This window comes from Fusarium sambucinum, chromosome II (assembly GCF_050947815.1).
Source record: "Fusarium sambucinum isolate potato_lamoka chromosome II, whole genome shotgun sequence".
NCBI classification, from domain to species: domain Eukaryota; kingdom Fungi; phylum Ascomycota; class Sordariomycetes; order Hypocreales; family Nectriaceae; genus Fusarium; species Fusarium sambucinum.
This window is the reverse complement of record NC_139293.1, coordinates 5,700,503-5,718,665: the sequence shown is the minus strand read 5'-3', so window position 1 is coordinate 5,718,665 and position 18,163 is coordinate 5,700,503. Positions and strand designations below refer to the sequence as shown.

The 18,163-nt window shown below is 47.9% G+C and overlaps 5 protein-coding genes across 5 annotated transcripts; 1 reads left to right on the top strand and 4 right to left on the bottom strand.

Moving 5' to 3' along the window:
• Positions 1-163: 163 nt before the first annotated feature.
• On the bottom strand, positions 164-5,088 carry FSST1_008882 (ABC-2 type transporter-domain-containing protein; the record flags this gene model as incomplete). Its single annotated transcript, XM_083225807.1, has 11 exons — positions 164-587; positions 637-907; positions 953-1,139; positions 1,189-1,574; positions 1,623-2,193; positions 2,247-2,595; positions 2,642-3,237; positions 3,285-3,772; positions 3,821-3,917; positions 3,997-4,448; positions 4,497-5,088. The coding sequence occupies 11 exons, from the start codon at positions 5,086-5,088 to the stop codon at positions 164-166; spliced, it is 4,413 nt and encodes a 1,470-aa protein (XP_083084843.1).
• Positions 5,089-7,329: 2,241 nt separating this feature from the next.
• FSST1_008881 (thioesterase-like superfamily-domain-containing protein) lies at positions 7,330-8,298 on the top strand (the record flags this gene model as incomplete). Its single annotated transcript, XM_083225806.1, has 1 exon — positions 7,330-8,298. One exon carries the CDS (start codon positions 7,330-7,332, stop codon positions 8,296-8,298), a length of 969 nt encoding a protein of 322 aa, XP_083084842.1.
• Positions 8,299-8,801: 503 nt separating this feature from the next.
• On the bottom strand, positions 8,802-9,517 carry FSST1_008880 (uncharacterized protein; the record flags this gene model as incomplete). Its single annotated transcript, XM_083225805.1, has 3 exons — positions 8,802-9,180; positions 9,235-9,311; positions 9,368-9,517. 3 exons carry the CDS (start codon positions 9,515-9,517, stop codon positions 8,802-8,804), a joined length of 606 nt encoding a protein of 201 aa, XP_083084841.1.
• A 1,541-nt stretch (positions 9,518-11,058) lies between these two features.
• FSST1_008879 (uncharacterized protein) lies at positions 11,059-13,315 on the bottom strand (the record flags this gene model as incomplete). Its single annotated transcript, XM_083225804.1, has 3 exons — positions 11,059-11,675; positions 11,734-12,356; positions 12,540-13,315. The coding sequence occupies 3 exons, from the start codon at positions 13,313-13,315 to the stop codon at positions 11,059-11,061; spliced, it is 2,016 nt and encodes a 671-aa protein (XP_083084840.1).
• A 1,387-nt stretch (positions 13,316-14,702) lies between these two features.
• FSST1_008878 (uncharacterized protein) lies at positions 14,703-17,043 on the bottom strand (the record flags this gene model as incomplete). The annotated part of the gene is made up of 3 exons (XM_083225803.1): positions 14,703-15,457; positions 15,513-16,350; positions 16,432-17,043. The coding sequence occupies 3 exons, from the start codon at positions 17,041-17,043 to the stop codon at positions 14,703-14,705; spliced, it is 2,205 nt and encodes a 734-aa protein (XP_083084839.1).
• Between the last annotated feature and the right edge of the window lie 1,120 nt (positions 17,044-18,163).

Sequence of the window (18,163 nt, the reverse complement as noted above, 5' to 3'; positions counted from 1 at the left end):
CAATTGTTCTGATACCCTGATGCACGTCAATAAGCGAATGCGATTATTCGTTGTTCTTGTCGTGGTCGGGGCTTTATCGATTCTATATCGTAAGGGTATTCGTTAAATAAGTTGAACATGTACCCCGCCATTACTATGTCATCATATCCGAATTATGCTCTGTTCAAGCTCTCTTCACACCACTGCCCCTTGGTACCCGGAACAACCAATACAATCCAAGGGCACCCAGGACATTTGCCAAAACATACACCCACAGTAGTCCAAAGTGCCACCACCGATCATCGTAGTCAATGTTAAACCTGGCCAGGAACTCCTCCGTTGAAGCAAGCGAACAATATTGGCAAGCATCAGTGGAGGAGCGGTCAACAAGATAGCCACCCGCGGCCTCAACAAACGGACCCATAAAGTCGCCGCACGTGAGATTCATGCCACTCGGGACCTGCATCTGGAGGATCTCATTGTCTGCACATACCACATCTGAACCGTAGACTGCGACCGACATGATGCCTCCAACGATGTATGTTGCTGGCGAGACGTGATACATAAAAGTCCAAAAGGTGGGGATGTCGTTGTATATGACGCCGACACTATCAAGAGTTAGCAATTGGTAACATGATAAAAAAGTATAGAACTAACCCGCAAAAGGCAATGCAAAGCATCCAAAGTAAAGTGGCAAGAACACCAGCTTCTTCAGCTGAACCGATGCAAACAATACCAAAGTGTGAGAATGTGCTCGTGAAGAGCATAAACATCATTAGGAAGAGGAAAACGAGGAACCCTCGTATGTGTTGATCATCCGAAGTGGTGTTTTGGACGAAACCGACGGGATAGTACCAGCAAAAGTAGATGATGACAGCCATCAAGGTGTTCCATGCCGCTTCGACGAGGATATTGGAAAGGATATAAGCTAAATGATTAGCATGGGTTTCTTGGTGAAGAGAATCCAACTTACTATTCCAGCGATAAATCTTGGATGGTCTCTCGCGAACCTCGTACAAGGCTCGCTGTGGAACAAATATGGGCATGATCTGGTTGGTGATACTTTGGAAAAGAACCATGTACATAAAAATAGCATAAAGCTGGTTCTGTAACCCTTGGATCGTATTCTTCGCTTCGAATGTAAATCCGATGTAAAGAGACTGACACGCATTAGCCAAAGTCAGTATCTGCGTATTGCGAAAGACATACCGATAGAATGATCAAGACAGTCTTGGACCAGATGTACGTAGGCGACCGCCAGAAGTTCTTCCAAGTACGAATCAATACTTCGCGGAACTGCGTCCAGAACGAAGCAACAAACTCCTGATGCTGTGATGCATCCGCGTTGTCGAATGCGCTACTACCCGTTGGCTGTGTAGATGGCAGAGCGTTCAACCGTTGAAGCTCCTGCTTGACACTTTGGAACTCTGGAGAGCCTCTCCAAACATGATGCCAGTCGATGTTGTCAGCTTCTTCGTCGTTGGAAGGCTGGATGATGTTGAGCATGTACTCGGCGGGATTTGCATCTGCAGGACATGGAGGAGCCCCGTTACGTTCGAAGTAGTTGAGTAGGGTTTGTGATTGATGTCCGAGGTCTAAAAGTAATTAGTAAAGGGTGTTGTAGACGGTAACTGAAGGCCTACCGCCGAAGTAAACTGTCTTTCCACCAGGAGCTAGCAGGAGCAGACGGTCAAAACGCTGGAAGAGTATAGCGGAAGGCTGGTGAATGGTGCACAATACAGCCTGACCGCTTGCCGTGAGCTTTTCTATAAGGTCACAAATCGCCCAAGAAGTCTGTGAATCAAGACCGGAAGTAGGTTCGTCCAAAAAGACAAGCAACTGCGGCCTAGCAGCAAGTTCTACACCAATCGTCAACCTCTTCCTCTGCTCAACGTTGAGGCCCTCGCCAGGAACACCAATAACGGCATCCGAGAATTCCTGCATGTCTAGCATATCAATTACTTGCTCCACGTAATCGAGCTTGTCCTGTCGGGATATCTCAGCGGATTGGCGTAGGAGGGCACTAAACGCAAGGGCTTCGCGGACAGTCATGGTGTTGAGATGGAGGTCTTGCTGTTGGACATATCCTACGCGGTGCTGGAATGATGCGTCGGTGGACTTCCCGTCAATGTGAGTGTTGCCGCTGCAAACACCTACTGTGACGCGTGTTGCAAGGACATCGAGGAGGGTTGTTTTGCCGGCACCAGATACACCCTGTGGCAGTTAGCATGGACCTATTGATGAGATTGATAGGAGGAGAAGCTTGCCATAAGGGCTGTGGAAAGACCAGGCTTGACCCAACCGTCAACATGATCGAGTAGACGTCGATCTTTACCCTTTATTTGGATATCATAGCACAAATCTTCCCAGTGAAACACAGATGCACCAGCAGCGAGACCGCTGTTAGCGTTGGCAGTCCCTTTCTCAGCAACAACAGGTCGGTCAGTAGCTTGCGCTTCAATATCGGTACTGTCTTTCTTGTCGAAGCTGGGAGGCATGCGACCCTTGCGGAAAACAAGAATCTCGCCCTTGCTTCTGGGAGGCTTTGCGTGTTCGGCAGCGAAGATGTAAAAGACTAAAAATGCACCCAAAAAGCCAAGAAGAATGCCGATATTCCTTTTCAAAGTTAGCAAAAGATTGGTAGAAGGAAGAGAATACTTACCGCCACTTGTGTGAGTTGTAGTATTTGTATGACAAGTTGATATACCTATCGCCATCGACCATGGATGATCCAGGTATGGCGCCAACAACAGAACAAATAGTCGAATTGGCAGGAAGATTGTCATAGCCGGGGCCCTGAGGAACCATGGTCGCACAACCATACTGCCTGTTATGAAACTCGTTTGCCATCAAGGCTTCGAACGCATAAGCAAGCGGATTGATGTAGTTCATCCATCGAGACCACCCGAGCATGTAATCCGTAGGCATAGTAAAGCCAGTATAGATCATCAGCCCTAGACTCAAAATTGAGACGGGGATCATGGCTTGATGGGTCGTGCGGGTCACGCATGCTAGAGTGCGGTAAATACATGACATGACGAGAGTGGTGAGGTAGGAAGTGAGGCAAAAGAAGAAGAAGCTGCCAGCATCGCGACGAAGGTTAGACATGAAGTAGATGAGCAGGTTGAAGACTATCATGTTGATAGTCTTGTAGGGCAGGTCGATGATGTAGCTTGCAATTGCTTGGGCAGATTGATGGTAGAATGCATAGCGGTTGTGCTTCTCGACAACAGGTCGCTCGGCATAGACAGTAAGAACCTACTACATTAATACAATCACAAGAAAGTGAAGTAGATGTCACTCACCTCAAGTTGACTGGCGAAGGCATTGAACAGCAAAGCGAAGAAGATCAAACCACCTCTATAGTAAAAGCTTGACGAGTCATCAGGAAGATTGAAGAACATACTGCCCAATACCAGCGCCATAACTAAATTGAAGACCAGCGACGCGATGGTAAATCCGGGGTCCGCAAGCAACCGACGCCATCCTCGCCAGAGCGTAAGCTTTACCTGCGCGAGATACGATATCGTGTACGGAGACTTGCTGCGCTGATTCTTAAATTGTTCTGCCCGACGTGACTCCTTGTACTCCGCAAGGCGCTCCTCACGTGGGTGGGTTTGTTCATAGGTCTCCAATTCGCGCACGAGTTGCTTGCGGTGAGAGCTGGCTTGCCATCGCTCGGCAAACTCGGCGGGTGTTCGAGGGGCGGTGCGTTCAAATCCTAGTTTCACGCGACGTTCTTGCGGGCTTGTCATTGAGGTGAGGAAGTCGGGTGCTGTTTGACGATCGGGACCTTCATTATGTCAGTGTCCGACTTTGCACCAAATGCACTCTCACTTACACTCGAAACCTAGGCTCTCGAAGTAGGCCTTGGCTTCATGAATCCGACCAAAGAAAATTTGATGACCCTCGTACAAGACGGTCACACGATCGAATAACTAGATCGCGTTAGTTTCACCCGTCATGCATATCAAGTGTCGCACAATAGCAAGACTGAGTTAAAGACCCGTTGCTTACCTCGTAAGCTGACTGCGGCGCCTGGTAAATGGCCACCGCGGCCGCAACCCCGACAAGATCAGCCTGAAGACGCAAGTTCCGGCAAAAGTTGATGGCGTTTCCACTGTCAAGACCCCTAGTTGTGTTGTCCCAGCATTGAAGCTTTGCGCCGGTAAGGGCCGCCTCGGCAATGCTAACGCGCTTGCGTTCGCCGCCACTAACGCCCCGAACGAAGTCGTCCCCGACCGGAGTGTCGACGGTATGTGAAATGCCAAAGATGGACATCATAACGTCTCGCATCATTGTGTCTGCTTGGGAGCGGGTGACACCTCCGGGGACATGGCGGAGGGAATGGGCACTGGAGGCAAATGAGAGGGTCTCGCCGACGGTGAGATGGGCGAGATGACAGTCGATTTCGGCGTTGTATAGTACGTCTCCTCTAAAAGATGAGCGCATGTAGTTCTCATCGATACCTAACTATGTAAGCGACGTTGTGATAGGTTCAAAGATGAACCGGTTACCTCTGAAGTTCATGTAAGAGTCAGATCCAACTTCGAGACCGGCCGTCTCGCCCGCGATAGTCTTGAGAAGTGTTGAACATCCTGATCCAGGGGGACCAAGCACAAGAAGAAGCTCTCCTTGTTCAATAACACCCTCAAAGTTGCGCAGGATGTCGACCTTTTTCTTCTTTCCCCGCCCAAGAAGACCCAACACGTACGACGCGGCATCCAGAGGATAATCCACAACGGTCTTTTGATGTTCGGCTCCCGTGCCCCAGCCGTAGACATTGAGTGTCTTGAAGGCGACACCCAAACTTCGCGATGGTGCTGAACCATCTTCCGATTCAACGAGTTTGACGAATGCCTTTACCCATGCACGCGGATCGAAATTGGTGGAGTTGGGGTCGAGTTTTGTACCGGCTTGCGGGGAGAAAGCGTTCAATTCAGCACCTGCTGTTGTCGATACTCGCGAGAGCTGTCGCGCAAGATCGTTGATCTCTTTATCGATGTTCGGCTTGGGATTTGTTGGTTCTGCAACGTCGTTTTTGATGCTGTTGGCCGTTGAGGCTGAACCTAAACCTTCGGGCGACAAGGCCCCTGTAGTACCTGTCATGATGGTGACAGTCCACTAAACTGGTTACGGGAAGATTGGAGGGGCAATCAAACCCAATTACCGTCGTACTGGAATCGTATATGTTGACGTTTAAATTGAAGTCTGCTTGTATTCCATCTCGTCAATAGAATTCATAACAAAGATAGGTATCGGCGTGTGGCTTCCCATGGTCCGGGGCAGGGCATTGTAGATAAAACCCGGAGAGACTCAACAACAATCGGGGATTCGCGGCGTCATAATTTCATCCGATGGCTTCTACCATTTTCCCCTTCTCCTTTGTTAGAATGCAACCTTTTGGTATCCAACATGGGATTTCAGTTGATAATTCATCCACTGTGGAGGAGCCCGCGGGGGCCCGAACAAGCAAAAGCGAGTGTCTTGGAGGGTAAGATTCGAGCTGACACTTTCGCTTACGAAGAGGTCCCCCGTTTGGGAATCGCCTCGCAGGGATTCAGCGTCTTCTTAATGCAACGGTTTCTCGCACTCTTTTTTCTCTCGTTGGTCGGTAACTGATGGTGCCCAATAGTGATTCGAGAATGCGACTTAATCCGGTTAAAGACCCTTTATCGTAAGATTCATTCGAACTTGGCTTGGCTGATCTTATTTCGCCTGCATCCGCTAGCATCGCGAATCTCAATAAACCAATGCAATGCCACGTTGACCTGCAACTTCACCGGTTGTTTGCTTCAGCCACCGGCGACACCGTTAGCTTTACCAATGTTGATTGAAATAGGTTAAATGTTTGTTTTTTGTGAATGTGTTTGGAGAGGCCAAGATGTTCTGGACCTTTGCTATCCCGATAAAGTTGTCACTGATCTTAATTCAGCCAGCCACTGTGACCTATCCCCTGTATGAGATCGGATTAGTGGCCGTTTCCTGTCTAGGCTGGGGCAATGGGGAAAAGGTGAAAGAGTTGGACCGGGCGGAGACTTGTCGGAGCGTTGTTACGCCGCCTCTATTGTTGATGTGCGATAACGATAACAATGACGGGCGGTATTCTAAATTGGCCGATGCCCCGTTACTTGACTGACATGATGGCGCGGTGTGGGTTACACTTGCATGTAAGTACTACAAATACACAGGTAAGAGCTAGGCTAGTTGAAAGTCATGAATGTCTGTTGCGGTGAGCAAGCAAGCAGCAGTGTTTTTGTTGTCCGTTAATGTTAATAACCGTGCCGATGTGCGCAGAAAGAAACTGCTGATGCGCTACAACGACCTCTATAGGCGTCCAGTAAGCCGGGCCTGTTAGAAGATTGCTGTCGGGATGGCGTGTGACAATTCGGTGTGAAAAAACCTTAGAACAGGTAATTTAAGAGTAGGGAATTAAACTCGGGAATAAGTCATATTGCTGAGCAAAAGTTTGAGTGCTAAGTAGAAGAAGATTATGCTGAGTACCTAGGAGACGATGGTGCTGTGCTCGGCAGAAGCTATCTAGATAGTATGGACTGCTTAGGTAGGTACCTACCTAGGCAGAAGTTATTGCGCTAAGGAGAAGCTACAGTGCCTGCTGGGTAGAAGTTATACTGATAGAAGCTATTGCAGCTGGGAAGTAGCCGAAGCGCTGATTTGCATTTAGCTCAGTGTTATACTGAATTTACAAGTACTTCCTTATTTAAATGTTTTATAGGTTATTTAATTACTAATGTTAAACTTTATTGTATTGAACAGATTTTCATTTTAATATGCTTTTTCGCCTATTTAAATTAGACTTTGCGTGACATATAGTATATCATTCAATTGATCAGTTAAATGCGCATCTCTTGATATAATTTTGATCTCAATTAGAGGCCGTTTACCAATTAAGTTGGTGACTCAACTGGACGATCTCCTGTGTTGCTGTCACGGGTTATCTCTTTTGTTTTGTTTTGCTTACCGTTTCGCTTAAACTAGATACCTAGATAGATAGCTGCTCATTGACATGCTTTAGCTGGGTGTTGTTTCAGGATAGGTAGGCTTAAAGTCCCAAGATTGTAAATAGCACAATAATAGTCCATCTTCCCATCCATGTAGCTCTTTTTTATATCAAGGTCCACGTAAAGTAGATAGCATGTGACTTGTTCAATCTGTACGTGTCGCGTCTTCCCCGAGATTCAAGATCCACTCTACCAACAACCGAACCGAGGTAGACCCACCTAAACCGAGCTTAATCGGTCTTTAATTCAAGCCCGATGTTAAAAACATGGACAAGAGTCTCCCTTTACGGACAACTTTGACGAGTCAACAGTCGTTTTCTAAATAATAATGGCTACAACACTTGCAGATCAGGTCGCAGTTGACCAAATAAGCGATGATGAATATGTCTCGAGACGCAATCCCATCCGAATGGGTAACGCTGCGCCCATCGCCTACGGAGGCTGCACAGCGGGCGTAGCTGTCAACGCTGCATGTCATACAGCACCTCCTACAATGTCGCTCTACTCGGTTCTCGGACACTTCCATGGTCCTGCCTCGACAGAAAAGAAACTGTACTGCACCGTCACCAACATCAGAGATACAAGGACGTTCGCGACGCGCAGAGTACAGGTCAAGCAACAGCAGGCTAATGGCGAGTTTCGCGTCTGCATGGAGGTCTTGGCGGATTTCCACGTTAATGAGACGTCCGACTTTGAGTATTCCGAGGCCACATGCTCAAAGTGGCCGAGGGCGGAGGATTGTCCAGACTTGGAGACACTTATTAAAGACCTTTCAGACAAGGGTAACATCACCGAGGACCAAGGCAAGACTGTCGCCGAGACCTTCGCTGCAAACGCCGACTTTTTTGAGACGAGATACTGTACAGATGGTGTCTCAGCCCAGAACCTCACAGGCGTCGCCAAAACCATCGTCACAACACAGGACGACCGCTCAATCACCGAAAAGGTCTCCGCGGAATGGCAACGCGCTCGCGAACCACTCAACACGTACATCGACAATATGAGTGTGCTAGCATTCTTGATGGACGGCGCGCTTTCGTTTTTACCGCTTACGCATAACCACATGTGGTTTGACGACACGGCCGCCTGTTCCACGCTGGACTTTGCGCTACGCATTTTTGTGCCCGAGATAAAGATGAATGAGTGGTATCTTAAAGAGCGTAAGACGTCGAGGGGCGGTGGGAATAGAACTTATGCGGAGGGGAAGTTATTTGACAAGCATGGCAATTTGATCGCCTCGAATACGCAACAGTCTATTATGAGATTGAGGAAGGGCGTTGTTGTACCAAAGCTATAAACGTGTCACTTGACGAGGAGAAGGGTGCTAGCGTTAAAGATAGAATTAACAGGAAATAAATAAGAGCTGCGTACATAAACCTCCCCTTCACCCAAAGAGCAATCATTCTTCTGTTGTATCGCTCACTCTTTTCCTTTCTTCCACTTTTTACCTCTTCAATCACATTAAGCACCATTCCAAGATTGTTGGTAGTAAAAGGTGGCCGCATCCGTTGAAGTCCAGGTGGAGTCGTAACTAGACACTTTGCAATAGATAACTGCCCAGGGTTGCCTGGTAGGGGAGAAGATCTCGATTCTGGTATAGTATTGGCCGATAAGGCCTCCAACTCAACGACTGCAGAGTTTAGTTGTTACATTCACGATCCAGTCACGACAGAATGGCAAAGGTGTTTGGTGACCCACGGTCAATTACTAACAGAAAAAAAATAAAAGAAAAAACGCCTTGATTATCCCCTTAACCATGATATTCCCTCGTGTCAAAGCAAAAAATTCGTTATCCTTCCATCACCACCACCACAAGCGCTTAGTTGGGCTCGCCTCGGAGGCGGCGGGCAAGCTGGATGTCCTTGCTCTGGATGGTGACACGCTTGGCGTGGATGGCGCAAGGGTTGGTGTCCTCGAGGAGAGAGGCTGCACCGCCGGCTGCTCCGACGCAACTGTCTGGGCAAACCCAGAAAAAACAGAGCCCGGGACAGAAGTCGCAGCGGCAGCGACGCGGACGGCGGGGGCAGCGACGGGGACAGCGGGGACAGCGGCGCGGACGGCAGGGGCAGCGACGGCGGGGGCTAACTGCAGAATAGGCTGGGGGGCCTCGGGAGCAGGCCCCATCACCTCGGGGCGAACGATGGGACGCTCCCCGTAGCGGGCAGCCAGCGCATTATATCTATAAAATGAAAAGTTAGCTCTGGAAACGGTATACTCATAATAAATCTCTTACGCGGCCAAAAGTTCTTCCGCCAGTTGGCGGATTGCCCTCTCAGGGCAGTCACGCGCAAAATGACCCCAACGGTCACACTATCAAATATTAGTTAGAGTCCAAAGTATATAATGTAAGTATCTTCATAACTTACAACACGACACGCGCCGGGGGCGCCACGACCACCACCGCGACCACCACGACCACCACCACGTCCACCACCACCGTAACCACCACCGTAACCACCACCGACGTAGGGGGCCGGGGGGCCATAGTAGGGAGGAGGAGCGTAAGGCCAGTACATCTAAGAAAAAACGTTAGTACTTGATATACTTGAAGGACTGGAGAGAAGGCATAGGCAAGGCCAGAGGTAGAGAATGAAGATATAGTGAGTACTTACGACGATTTGAATTAGAGGAATATTCAGTTTGGTGACGATTCTGAATTAGAGGAATATTCGGCTTGGTGACGATTCTGAATCAGAGGGATATTCAGCTTGGTGACGATTCTAAGTTGGAGGAATATTTAGCGTGTAGGAAAATTTAAGAGGGTCATACTTGTGCGTGCAAATTCGAGCCTTACACGTAACCAAGCTTTTACCTCGTTTCGAAGGCATTATCTTTTAGCCGTGGGAGGCGGGTCGCCCTAAGGCAACAGATGCCTGACACTTATCTACGAGTCTGGCTTGCTTATCGGCTTTTCTGGCGGAATCATCTCCACGTTCATTGCTATATGGTGAAGTTTCTAACTATCACCACTTTTTGACGATGTCAGTTTATAGTGTTAAAAAGATTTGGATATATTTAGAATATCATATGGAGAACCGGTTAGTGTACCGCTACCCATGGTTGTCTTGTCCAACTTAAATTCGCTGGTACCCAATCAGTCGAGGTTATGACAAGATGTATCTAATCAGCTTAGGGAGTGTGGATCAGGTAAGTTCGACAAGGTTCAAGGTTGAACGGAAGATGGAGATGATCAGAATGAGAAAGCGCTTACCTTACTTAGTACAGATCATGTCCAAATCGGGCCGACAGAACAACATGCGATAGAAGTTATTGTCGAGTAAAGATCCATGGAATCTGCGTTTTACCAAGCATGTTGCGACATTAATCTGTATCAATTGTTCTATCGCACAGGACCTGCGAAGTTCTCCTCGCCTCTATTCGGAGATATGTGAAGCAATTGCGGGCTACTGTACACGAGAGAAGGTAATACATGCCATTCGAGATCTCGGGCCGAGCATCTAACATTGCGAACTATCTGATCCGTCAACCACCAGAACTAACAGCATTACTATCATCTTACCCAGCGTGGGTATCATCAGATGACGGCGGTCCCCAAGTTGATGGGTCTAGGCATAACAGCAAATTGCCAGGAGGTCGATATCCGGGGCGGGTCGAATGGAGAAGGCTAGTATCCATGGGGAGAAGGGTGCGATAAGCGTTAAATATAGAATTGATAGGAAATAAATAATAGATGTGTATATAAATACCCCCCTTCACCCAAAGAGCCATCATTCCGGTGTTGTATCCTTCCCTTCCTTGTTTTTCTTTCCCATTTCCCCCCTTCTTTTATATCTTCAATTACATCAACCGCCTTCAGCAGTTGTGACCACCTTATACTAGCAACAATCTTTGAAGTCCAGACCAACGTCCACAATGTCCGACCGTCACCCTGCACAGTGTCCTGAACTAGCCCCTCATTCGTCGAAGGTTGTTCAATTGAGAGTACAGGCTGAATCGACTCTTATCGACAAGACCTGTTGATTGCGCAATTCTGTACTGGGAGGTCTGCTCATGGGGATTGGCAGATGCGCTATCCGCAATAACATCCCGGCAAGCGTTAGGAGGGTCTTGATTCAGACCTGTTGAACAGTCGTGGTCGACTTGCATTGTCGGGTGAGACTGGCTGTCTTGGAGCGGATGTAGATGTAGAGGGGAGACCGGCCAATATGTTGTCATAGGCCACCGCTGTTGCATCCCTTGCTTGCACTATAGCCTTAAACCGCTTCTCACTCTTGACCACAGCACTTCTAGAGCTAGGTCCAGCTTGAGCACCATCACTCACGGATAAATCCTCAACCCCTCGATACGAGTAACCGTCAAGATTGGTACTCAGTTGAAAGGTGCTACTCACAAATAGCATGCAGGAGTCAGTGCTACCAGAGATGTCGGCACTGCCATTGATGGCCAGAGAGTCAACCCCCATATAGTCGCCATGGCAGTTGAAAGCTGGCCTTTCGTCACTAGAACGGCAAGGTTCTTCATATCCGGGTAGACCATCATGGTCAGGAAACGGAACACGAGGCGCGACGGTGACCGGACACCGAATTGCTTGCTTTCCGGCGGTTATGCTGGATTGTCTCTCTTCAGGAGAAGCATAATCTGTACCCGATGTGCGGTTATAGGAGACCTCAAAGCCTTCGTTTGCGGAAGTATCGCCGGTAATATTGACGCCATCTATAGCGAGCACGGTCAGTGCTCTAACTTACATCAAGCTTGACAGTTCAGAACTTACTGCTAACTGGACCTTCTGTGGGCTGAGCGTTGCGTCGGCGAGGACCACCACGTTCGCGCAAGTACTCATCAGCCAGAGTTTTGTACGGGACGACACTGTTGCGAGGGTTATAGGGCTTGAGAACAGAGAGAGGCTCCCACCCTATGTTGTGGTTCTTGGTGTATTCATCGTCGAAATAAATGACAGGATATTTTCGGCTTGAACCCTTGGTAGTGCAGAGTCTGTACCCTATTGCCCACTCCCAAGTCTTGCTGTTGGGAGCATATCTGTAACATGAGGGGTATGTATTTATCAGATCCGTATCTTCGACTGCTTTGACCCAGTCTGGGATCCCGTGCCGGTTAGAGCATTTCCAAGGAAGGATCAACACAGCGTTGTTTTTGCCGTCGTCGTAGGTTGTTTCCCATACTTCGCCCGGCTGAGGCTCGGTGTCGATGGTTGCAGGGCGGGCCCGACCGGTATTCGGCGCAGTGTCGGTGTTGTCGTCCGCGATTGCAGCCAGACTTGCACTCTTTCGAGTGGGTCGCTTATTTCGAGCGGATTGCCTATATCGAGTGGACTGCCCATTGCCAGCGTTCTGTTTCGCCAGAACAAAGTCATTGTTCCTATTCGCATCATCTTGGCTGCAATCCAGTACACGTATACTAAACGTGGCTATTACCGTGCGATAGGTCAGCTTAGAATGAGGGTCTTTGTTCTTATGTTTCCTGAGGTGGTTCTGGGCACTGTTTATAACACCATCACTATCTTTTATAATACCCTCCCTGCGGAATATAATTCCATGTTCTTTACACACAAGAACATACGGAATACCATCAAGGTACACGATATAGTAGTCCTTTGGTCCATTTTCGACCTCATTGAGCGTAATTGTCTCATCTGTCAGAGATACATCGGACACAACTCTTCTCTTCCTTTTGTTGGGATGGAGTGGTTCCGTGTCGGAAGATCTTGGACGCCTGTTGTCATGTGCGGACGGGGTAGACGCGGAAGGCTCAGCAGGCTGAATAACGTCTTCTTGTTCGTTTGTCAGGGCGAGGGGGTGACCTGGCTGGTTAACGGCAGGAGGTGGAGTCGTAACTAGGGACTTTGCAATAGATAACTGCCCAGGGCTGCCTGGTAGGGGAGAAGATCTCGATTCTGGTATGGTGTTGGCCGATAAGGCCTCCCCCTCAACTTGGTCTTGCACAGGGATCGGTGGTGCCTCTGGATCGGCGAGATAGTTGGTGCATACCCTTCTGGCAACACCTGGCCTAGCTTTGTAAACGCGCTCCCTTAATTCAAGCTCTTCTATCTTCTCTTGTATATCTAGCCGCTCTTGGTGTATCCGACGTGCGACTTGTGTGAAATGTGCCGTAGCACGTTCAACATCCTTCTGACAAGCGTTCAAATAGTCAGCATCCCCATTATCCGGAGCTGCCAACAACACTTGGTAAGCCTCGCTGCACCTTGACTTTGCGGCTTTGAGTTCCGCTTTGTAGATATCGTCTCGGGCGGTTGGGGTATCGACAACCTGCGATTGCCGTCGAGGGTATTTTTGAGGTTGGATGGCCTTTTGAGAAGGCCCAAAAGAGTCGCCCATAGTTCTTTGTTGCTTTAAACCTAAATAAAAATGAAAAAATAGGCCATGGAGCGTGAGGGATAGGTAACTTCGTCCCCAGACTATGGTTTCCTGGAGGATGGATCATGTTGAAGAGTTGTGCTAGGCAACAAGTCCTTTATATGTTGAAATTCCTTGGCAGGCGGAGCAGGTCACCCACAACATAGAAAAGCTCATAAAGAATCAGAAGAAAGCAAAGTAACTGTGGGTTGAGTAAAGACGCTAATTCCCGCTGATTGCGAGTTAGTATCCGATCCATATTGCACGAAGCACTTATGAGTCAGCCAAGCCTGATTTCCCTTCCGTCCAGTGAAACCGTGGGAAGTAGGCAGGGGTTTAGAAGATTCTAGACATACTGTATAGGAGAAAAAAAGCAAATAGTAGGATACTAAGTCGTTATTCCAATGAATAAAGAAACTTATATATAGCACAGTGTTGAGTGATAATTTTATATCTGTAGTTCAGCGTGTTGGATAAGGGGGGGGGGGGGGGGGGGAGGGGGGGGGTGCATAAAAGAAAAGGGTTTACATTCAAGTAATTACCTACCTGATGTATGTTTGCTTTTTTAGTGTTATTGAAAATAACCTGATACGGATCCGTATATTTAGCAGGGGTATCGGAGATATGCTATTCGTTGTAAGGCTAGAAAAGGCGTCAACTGATTGTTTAACAATCCTGGAGAATATTCATTGTATCTATAACCTACATCAATTCAACTAGCGTAGTAGTCTCTCGACTTATTACATTCTATCCTGTAAGCGAGACAGGGCAAAATAAGGCAACTATAGTGAATGCGGAACGGATAACCCAGTAACCTTCTAAAGATGTGGCTTCTGAGTACTAAATTAGAAGTAACTACGTATTAAGCGATAGCGCCCAGTCTAGTAACGCCCTGGGGCTTTATCCAGTGTTCCCAAGTGAATAGACCTAGTATTCAGTGTATACCGTGTTATAAACGAATCTTCATCACTGTATAATATGATTACGGGGACGGGGGGCGAGATTGTGCGTCAAGTGTTTCATTGTACCTATTGTAAGAAAACTGGGTGTAGTAGAGATATTTTACTGCCTAGGTAAATACAAGCCATACATTATCCTTAAAGACTAATCATTCTTGTGTTGTAACTGTTCTACCCCCCCTTAGTCTCTTCTTTTCTCCTTTATTTCTATTTGCACACTTATGTTAATTAACCTTTAGAATTGCTTAACTAATTTTTAAACCGAATTGGTTGCAGGGCAAGCCCACATCCTCTATTTCGTATACAATTAGCGTTCTTCCGGTATAAACAGCGATGGTTGTTGGCGCTCCGACTTTCTATGTCGTGGGTAGGATAGCTGCGAGGCCATAGGATGAGTCCTACCTTGAGTCTCAGTCACTGTCCACATTGTGCCACCGTCGCTTTGAATCATGTGTTGAAGTGTTCCATGTCCTTCTACAATTGAAGATCTGTTCATCCGCCTGCAAAGGTTGTGTAGACTCCGTCGAGCGACGTTTTGGGCTCTGCGGAACGTCATGCATGCTGGTCTCGTTATGCTTTAATACCGCGTTAGACACAAAGTGGTAGGAGATTGGGACTTCTGTAGAGCTAAACCCAGCTTGGGTATCGACACTCATGTGTGCGATCTCGGCCTGTGACCGCATGGGATTGCAAAAAGGTGTAGTGCTGGATCGGGGAGACATGCCATTTAAGATAGCGTGGTACTCCTCCTGGGTTAGTTGCCCCTCCGGAGTGGTCATGGTGTCATTGTTCACAGTGTCAGGGTGGGATTTAACGCCCATGTGATGGTCACTCTCCTCCTGAACATGCCCAAGATCACTAGCTTGGCTGTCCTGTTCCTCTTGGTTCGGTATGGCGGGCTGTTCTGTAGCTCCAACTTCCTCGTCACGGATCGGAACGCCAGACGTATCCATGGGGCCAGGCTGAAGTACCTCCTCTTTCACTCGAGAGGAGTTCTCGCGAGTTCTTTCGGTGAGATTTCTTTCGAACTCGATGTCACCATCATAGAGCAGTGCGCTACTATCCCGGCTATAATCGGACTGTTCTGCCTCTAGAGAAGACTGATGTAGGGTCGGAGGGCGATCGTAGGAGGTACCAGCAGTGCGTTCAACGACGTCGTCACCGTCTACATTAAACTTAATTAGCGACTTGCGACTCCAAGTGGATGAAATGAAACTTACTCGCTTCTTCGATTCTTGCGTTTTCAGCATTGCCATAATTCGATTTGAACGCGCCGACCTGTTGCTTGTGCCTGTGATTGATGCTGCTATCGCAAGGATCATAAGGCTCCATATCAGAGACAGACACCCAACCAAGGTTACACTCATGTGGGAACCTAGTCTTATGGAAAAAGACCACGGGGTACTTCCGCTGGCATTCTTTTGAACCACCACGTTTATGATCCTCAGTAAACTCTAAACGTCCATTTTCTAGCTGTACGTAGCATGGTGGAAGACAAGATAGCAGCTGCGTATGCTTCAGAGACGTGTCCCAGTCCGGGACCAAGTGGCTGAAGTTCAAGTTCGTGTCTAATGGAAGGACCAGGACGGCGTAGTACTGTCGATGCCGATTCGACCTCCAAAGAGTCTTGTAGACATCACCAAGTCCAGGCCAAATGTCTGAAACATGGCTCCGATGCGTGTTCATAGTCGTCGATGACTGACTAGCTCGAGCGGAAAGTGTACCATCCATGTTTTGGGGATTATTTGTTTTTCTTGACTTGTGAATGATAGCTCTCTTGTTGTTCAACTTGGCCTTGTCGTTGTCGCAATTCAACACTTTCGTACCCAACTCAACGACTGCCATGTGGTATGTTACCCCATGCGAGTCTGAGTAGTGCTTCCGACTTCTAAGATGCTTCCAGGCACCTTGAATAGGATTGGCAGTTCGGAATTGTTTTTTGTGCCTTTTACACTCGAGGATATACCAGCTTTTGTCGTATTCACCTATGACATATTGGCGAGAAGCGTTGCCGCCTTGGTACACCTGGTCGAACTCGATAGATGTCTTTGTCAAGGACTACTGAATACCGCCATGGGCCATCCTCGTGATCCTGGATGACCCAGGATTGGGACGAGTTTCTTGCACTTCCTCATGTACCATTGTTTTAATCTCGGTCGGCCGTTGCGGGTCGTTCGTAGACATATCCGGGAGGTGTCCTTGATCGGTAGCAGGAATGTTGTTCATGATTGGAAGGGATGCGGCGGGCGGCTGCGGAGCGTCGGCTGTAACAAGAGTAAACTCCAAGCCCATGTAAGTAGGTTGGCCTTCGTTCCCAACTTGGTCTTCCGCAAGAGCAGGCGGCGGCTGTTGAGTGGCAAACCATTTGGTGATCACCCTTTTGCATACCAAAGGACCGAGTATGGCGAGATGCTCAAGCAACCCATCCGCCTGCTCTTGTTCGAGCCGCTGTTGATACTCGGACTCTTCCTGTACTACTTTCACCCTTGTACTTTTAAGTTCTTTCCTTTTTTCCACGGCATCTTCAAGATCGTCGAGATAGGTGTTGGTGGGAATCTCGCCACCACTGCCCATTACGACTGACCCTGCTCTATAGCAGGCCTGGTAGGCCTCGCGAACCCGTGTTTCTGCAGCCGTGAATTTTGCTTCGAAGGAATCCTTTGGGGACACACGTTCGACATGTTTTCCACGGCGCTGATGATATCGTTCAAGTCGTATGGCCTTCTCAAAAGGCTGGAGAATGTCACCCATTGTTCTTTAGGGGTTTGGAATTGGTAAGATAAACTCGTCGGCTTTGCAAATTGGGAGATAGGCAGGCAGGGTGATTCTCATGGGTTTTGCCGGCTGCAATGAGTCAAAGACTTGTGCTGAGGGTAACGTTCTTTTTCATTGCTAGGCTCGTAGAAGAAGAAAACCTCCCAAGATTGAAAGACATCGAAGAGCGGAGAAGAAAAATTGCGGCTTCCTGTGTGATGGCGTCAATTTCCGTCGATTGAGAGTTGATACTGTGTATGAAGTACGGAGTACTTGCGAATTGGCAGCCGGATTGTTCTCATCCAATGATAGTATCGGAAATAAGCTAGGGTATGGGCTTGTTGGTTATCCAAGACAAAAGCAAAGAGTTGCAATGCCAAGGTGACGATCCTGATAAATACGGGAGAGGGCTGGAAAGAGAGAAGAGCAATGAGAAAAGAGAAAAAAAGGAAATGGATAGGTATCCGATTCCTGTGATGGATTTTGTCTTTTTTCTTACTTGTTCACCCGTCAAAGTATGCAGATCATATCAGATACACAACGTGTGTTCTCAAAATAAATCACCATTGGAGGGAGATATATTTATTGCAATACAATCTATTACTCGAGAGCCACAATCTTGCAGTTGAACTTGGAAGAATTGTGACATCAGTACAAAGGGCTAGTAAGTCGGTCAAGTTACTTAGGTACTGTGTATGTGTAAAAGCCTCTTTATCCTATTACCTACCAACAATAGGGTGTGTAGCTATTAGTGAAACCTGTAAGTTTCCACTTCCACCCTCTTTTTCCTATTATGTTAAGTTGCATAGACTAACATCCTTTCTCATAAGCCAAGGAATGGACAATAGTGAAGGGCGCGCGGTCATGTATGTTTGTGTGTTTGGCATGAATAACAATACGGCATGTTAAGCATGCAGGGGTGTCGGAGATACAGTATTGTGAAACCGACGCCAACATTGTGCTAGTCTAGAACCTGGTAGCTGGCGTACTTTAGACTTACTAGCGTAGTTGTCTGCTGACTTGTCATATTTCATCTCGCGGATGAGACGAGGAAAAACAAGGCCACTGAGGATACAGAAAATATAAGCGAACCAGCGGCCACCTAAAAAATGAGGCT